Below are 6000 nucleotides of genomic sequence, written 5' to 3'. Positions count from 1 at the left end.
GAATTGGGTGAAATTCGAAAATAATTGGGTGATACTTCATAAATAATTTACATTGTTGTTGATGACCCATTACGTTAATTGACGGTCGAGTTCCACTAGTAATGTATATTCAAAAAAAGTTTGCCGAAAAGAGTCCCTTAATTGTTTATCCAGTTGCTACATAGGCTTCTTCATGTTATCCAGAGAAAGGACTGTCTCGCTGCATCTCATTCTCTTTAAACAAAATTAACACTTCGAACCTTCAGATAAAATTTTCTCAGCTTTCAACTCATTTGCCCTACCTTTGCTCCTGTTTATCAAAGACCTGTGATCGATCAGTGAAGAACGATTTACTTCATTCTGTTGGCTGGTTGGAAGCACCCAGGATCCCAAAAGGTGTCGGTACGGTGTGCTCTTGCGATACGGATTTGGTTGTGCTAGTTGGTAAATCGTATTTTCCCTGATCGAAACCAAAAAAGTTACTTTGAATTGGATAAGGGCAAGCTGCTCAAAACTTTTCCGAGGAAAATCCTTTTCAGCAAAAAGTTGTGAAAGGTCTTCATTGCGATTGCGCCGAAAAAGTAAAAGTGTCTAGCGTGAGAGAAGCCAAGAGTTGCGAGCACAGAAAGCAACCGCACACCAGTAGGCTGGGGGAATTGGATATTCGAAACGGATTTAATCGATCGTCTTTCGGAGCGAAAGAAAGGGATGGCAGATACGTTGGATGAAGTGTGATACGTAGGAGTTCGCGAAGACAAGAAAAAAGGCCATCCTGACTAAACGTCGACATGGAGGGTGTTTTTAGTGCTGCAAAGTTGTGATTAGAGTCTGAACATAGCGAAAAGCAGAAGCAGCAGTAACCGCCAGAAAATCAACTGTGCCAAGGTGTGATGGGCCGATAAATGCCGTATTTACTGAACTTTATTGATGCAGCAAGGGGGCTCAGGCAAATGCCCCCGAAATTGTTCATTTGAGGCATGTCGTAATGGCAAGAGAGGTAGGTGTATGTATTATTCCCTATAGTGCTAGAGAAAAAAATATTATATTTAATGGCCATTTCTTGTCGTAAGGGAGGGACAATAAATATATGGAATCATTGAAAATCTCTATTGGTTAAATTTGATTTTAGCCGAAAACGCGAAAGTTTTGAATCCATAAACCCACCCAACAGTGGTCGGAGCGAAGAAGCAAAAGAAGAAGAATAAGTTGGTAGTAACTGAGGGAACTGTATTCGTTGCATAGCAATGTGTCAAAATTAGCGAGTATCTTTTGAAGGTAAATCGCATAATACTACAGTCCTAAATTTCACGGGGAGGCTGATTTAGATGAAAGATATCGAATATGTTAGTAGTTTAGATTTTGTATGGAATAGCAATAGTGATCAACAGATTTGATGAAACACGTTGTATTAACATGTAGTTGTAATTTTAATATAATTCTGATTATTCTTATCAAGACGGCTGTATCGTACGTGGGTGTATTAAAGCAAGTACCATGCTTGTGCAAATATATAGTGTCATGAAAATCCCAAGATGTATTTTTTTGCACTCCTGGAATCCAGTTATGAATGACAATTTCGCAAATGAATAGTGCATGGATAACCAATTATGTCATGATCTTTTCTATGTAGTGCTGCGATATTTAAGTTCAAGTCAGTTAATATTATTTGTGGTAAGTTTGCTTTTCACAACATTCGCACCGTAACCTTACGATTCATTGTACGTTGCACTAGTACTCTTTACTCCCTTACCCGAACTTGTTAACAGGAGTTAAACATCGCGCATGCGGGAACAGGTGCACGAATTGTCACCACTATGCTTACGATATATTTTCGTTCAAATGTACTGACAGTAGGTGCTACCGTTAAGTGCCAAAACGGTTTTTTTAATCAATTTTAAAATCGATTCTGTTTAAAGTAATTCTTATAGCCAATAATTTGCTTTAATTTCTTTGCTATCAACAGATTTGTGATTATCATTGTTCGTATCTCCGAGCTGAATTTTAAGGCAGACAATCAGCTAGAAATATAAAAACAAACCCTATTTTGATGAATGTCGATTACAGTATCTACCAAGCAAGATGGCATAAGCAACTGTTATCCATGTGTTTTGCTTGTGTAAGAAATGTAATGCCTCCAAAACTAAAATTTGTACCATTACTTCCGATGAGATGGGATCGAAAAATACCTGATTATTAAAATAGCATAACTCATAAAATCACAAACTGAACAAATTCGGACTCATGCGAACGGGATATATAACTGTCGATTCATTCACATATTCTTACGCACTAGTACAAAAAAGATGTCAAATTAGTTTTTTTTATTTAGACCGGCAATGCACTATGTAGTGCCAATTAGGAGAAAGACCAGTGCTACCAGGAAGATAACGCTTCAACGGAACAAAATTCTGAAAATGATTTTGAAGTGCCCTCCCTGGTTTAGCACAAACGAATTGCACATTAGCAAACATTAGAAATTATGACGAACGGTATTATAAGCAATTTCCAATAAAAATCGTTACAATCATCAATTGCAACGATTAGCTCTCTTTATAGTTTATAACTTGGTTTATAAGTTAGTCTTTAAGATTTGTTTAGCTGTTTATTCACATGACAAGTCGTAGCTGTTGTGCTATCTTATTACAAACGCCATTTTGGGGTAAACTGAGTTAGATATGCCACATTACTTGTTTGAAAAATCTCTACAAAAAGGCGTTTTCAGAATTTTGAAATTCTACTTGGTTACTTAGATACAGCGAAAAACATGATGAGAAATTGAGTTTTTTGCCTCAAATCACTGTATCTAGGGATTTGCTCAAGTTATATTGAAGTTTTAGATGTTTTTATGTGTGAAAATGTCTGAGGAACACAATGGCATAAACATGTTCAAAAGAAAATTAAACGAGTTGTGAGAAAAACACAGTTTTAGTTTTAAACTGGAAATAAAGGATATTTGGCAACATTGTAACCAAAAATAACTATTTTTTCTAGATTCCCTGGCTCATTTCCTTCAAAATGCATTTCACCGATTGTTTATAGACTATATGAACGCAAAGATATGAATAAAAGTTAAAAATTGATGATTTTTTTCTATGGAATATTTTCCATGCATAATTATGACACGTCATACAAATTTTGTCATCAATACACGCCTATGTCACGTGTGAGTGCGTCTTTTGTTTACATTCATAGTAAAATCTCGCAATATAGTCAACCGATCTTCGTAATATTTGAGAGATTAATGCAGAATAGATAGAAGCATCAATTGTCTTCTTTGGATTGTTTATACCATTTATAAGTTTCAAGATATTGAATCTCAAACTTTAAAAATCGTTTTTCTCGAAATGTGCTAAATGGCGCTTGTCATAAGATAGCACAACAGCGACGAAGCAGGTTTAATATTTCCTACTGCAAAAATCACTGAACACCCAACATATTAAATTAGAAATGTAATGTAAACTAAACAATATAAACGAATACAAAAATAAATATGAAAAATATTATATTGCAGCGCCTAAAATAAAATCTCACATTGCGTGCGTTTAAAACCCGTTATCAGTATAGTCACTAAACAGCGAGACGATCGAATTTAAACGAACAATGGGCACAGAGAACAGACACATAAGCTAGAACAAAATTTCCCGAAAAACCTGTGTAAACATTGAAATGAAAATACGTTGAAAATCACCATCACATACAGGTTCGCATGCATGAATCACCATGGTATCTAAGTTTGCACCCGTATTGTATTGCGTTTGCTGGCCAATAGCAGGGCCGGCTTTTGAAATGCCACCAGCAAGTTGCTACTTGCTGGTGGCATTTCAAGATGACAGACAGACACACATTGAAAACTTTACTTGTATGTCAGTTCTCAGTGCTAAAGGAGTGACCATCAATCTCCAGACCCGTATACAAGATTTTGGGAGCTCAAACCCCTCTCTTGAAGGTTTCGAATTATTATAAAAAATTCAACAACTTCCTGTTCAGGGAAAAAATTACTGTAAGCCGATTTAAAAAATTCCGATTTCATATCTGGATCGATTCGCGTTTCGATATTAGCAAAAGTTGTGAGCAGGTAAGCGAAAATTCATTCATTCGTGTGACTGATGCTACACCGGTCTAATGCAAAAAAGAGATAAACTGAACACCCAAGTTTAAATGAGTGTAGCACCGACTATACCGGTGTAGTGCACTCTCAAAACGAAAATACCATAGCTGTGGATCACGCAGTGGCCATTGGCCAAAACTTTATGTTACTCTATTAACCATGAATAACGCACTGGGTCACTGGATGAGCAAGTTGCGAACGGAAGATGAAGCTTGAATTTCTATGAGCAGCGTCAAATCTTCACTCGAGAATGTTTGTCACATAGCTCATAAATTCATTGAAAAATACCGGGGCAGTAGATTGCACTAGTTTTGCACTTTATAGCAGAAGTGGGAATAAAACACGTTTAGTGGTCTGTGCTTCTACTACGAAATGCAACATCAACGCAATCCATAGCCCCCGGTTTTGCAATGTAAAACTCCAAAAGGTTTCTAGATTTGTGCATTAAACATACTACCAATTTTATCACATTTTTTTAAGAGCAGGTAGTTTTGGGAAACCCTAGAAGGAATTTGATCTACTAGTGTTCTTTATGACTCAGTTGTTTGCAGTGCATTGTTAAAAGTTTCGAAAATCTGTAGTTATCAGCTGGAAATACTGTTTGATGAAAACCCTATTCACAAAGCGAGCTGCTCGAGTAGTTTCGCGAGCGAAGCTATCCGCGTTGGTAAAGGATAGAATAAAAAAGCAGCTGATGTGCTTCTTCATTGGTTGTTATTGCTTTGGTTCATGTGAATGCATCACAACTGATGAAAGATTTCTTGTGAATGGCAAAAGAATGTTTCGTGATGCGATTTTTCGCATACTTGGTTGTAATCAGTTTCACAGCAAAGGTCGGTCAACGGGCTAGCAACAAGAGCCAAGAAGGAAAAACACGATGTGCCAGACTGACACTAGCTTCAAAAACGGAGACACAATTTGTGTTCCCCTAGTCAAGCGTGATGTCCCGCATGAAAAGAAACTCATTTTAAACTGGTGAGAACTACTAAAATCGAAACATTTGGTTTGGTGTAGCAAGCCAATGCAAGATGCACTATGCTATATACCTGCTTAATGGAGAACAATTGTGGTAAAACTATTTTTTCTCCATTAAGGATGGAATTGTTTGAAACCATCTTTGAGCGTGAAGAGTACAAACTCTATAACTAAATTAGTGTTTGGTGATGAAACGAAGTCCAAACGCAAATTCCATAACTAATTTAGTTATAGGTTTTGTGCTCTTCACGCGCAAAGATGGTTTTTCATGATAAACTCTAATCTTAAACCATGCAACATGCCCGAGAAAATAAAAAATCCCAAGAAGCCCCCATGATCAAGGTCCAAATTCACCCCACTGCGTAGTGTTTTCATAGTGTTTGGAATGGGTTCAACCCATGAAAACACCATCATCTGGTCCGAAAGATCCCATTTAAAATACATATTCTGGTGTATTTATGAGTTTTCGGGGCCACTTCATGGTGATTTGAGTGTTGTATGGTGTTTGAACCCATGAGAATTTGCTCGGGTGCAGGGAAGAGTGGGTGCGCTTGATCCCACTTTTATTTTTTTCTAATGACATTTCAATAAAAATTTTAATTGCAAAATTTGCCATCTTGTAGTCAATTCGAATTGAAAGAGCTATGAATAATGTGTCAATCCGAATACTATATCCTGTCAGTAATATGAACCGTTTTGAAAATCATGTCAAAACGAGGTTTTTGTGAAAAAATGTGGTAATTTGATCCCCCGCCTACTAGGACTAAAGAAACAAAGCACACTATGACCTATAGACCTATAGAAAGTTCAGTTAACCACCTGTCCTGACAAATTAACTAATGATACTACCTTTTTAGATGCACGACATACTTTAACCACAGTAGAAAGTCAAGACAAGTATTTACGGTAAATCAGTGCTGTTTAACTGGCTTTTTCAA

At 36.8% G+C, this 6000-nt stretch overlaps 1 protein-coding gene across 1 annotated transcript in view; it reads left to right on the top strand.

Annotated features, from left to right (window-relative positions):
- Positions 1 to 275: 275 nt before the first annotated feature.
- LOC131690514 (uncharacterized) overlaps positions 276 to 6000 on the top strand; it is an 84536-nt gene continuing 78811 nt past the window's right edge. Inside the window, exon 1 of the mRNA XM_058976354.1 lies at positions 276 to 976. Within this exon, the coding sequence (XP_058832337.1) occupies positions 965 to 976 (12 nt within the window). The 5' untranslated portion in view covers positions 276 to 964. The remainder of the gene's footprint in view (positions 977 to 6000) is intronic.

The sequence above is a fragment of the Topomyia yanbarensis genome, chromosome 3 (genome assembly GCF_030247195.1).
Source record: "Topomyia yanbarensis strain Yona2022 chromosome 3, ASM3024719v1, whole genome shotgun sequence".
NCBI lineage: Eukaryota > Metazoa > Arthropoda > Insecta > Diptera > Culicidae > Topomyia > Topomyia yanbarensis.
This window is presented reverse-complemented; position numbering and strand designations above follow the sequence as displayed.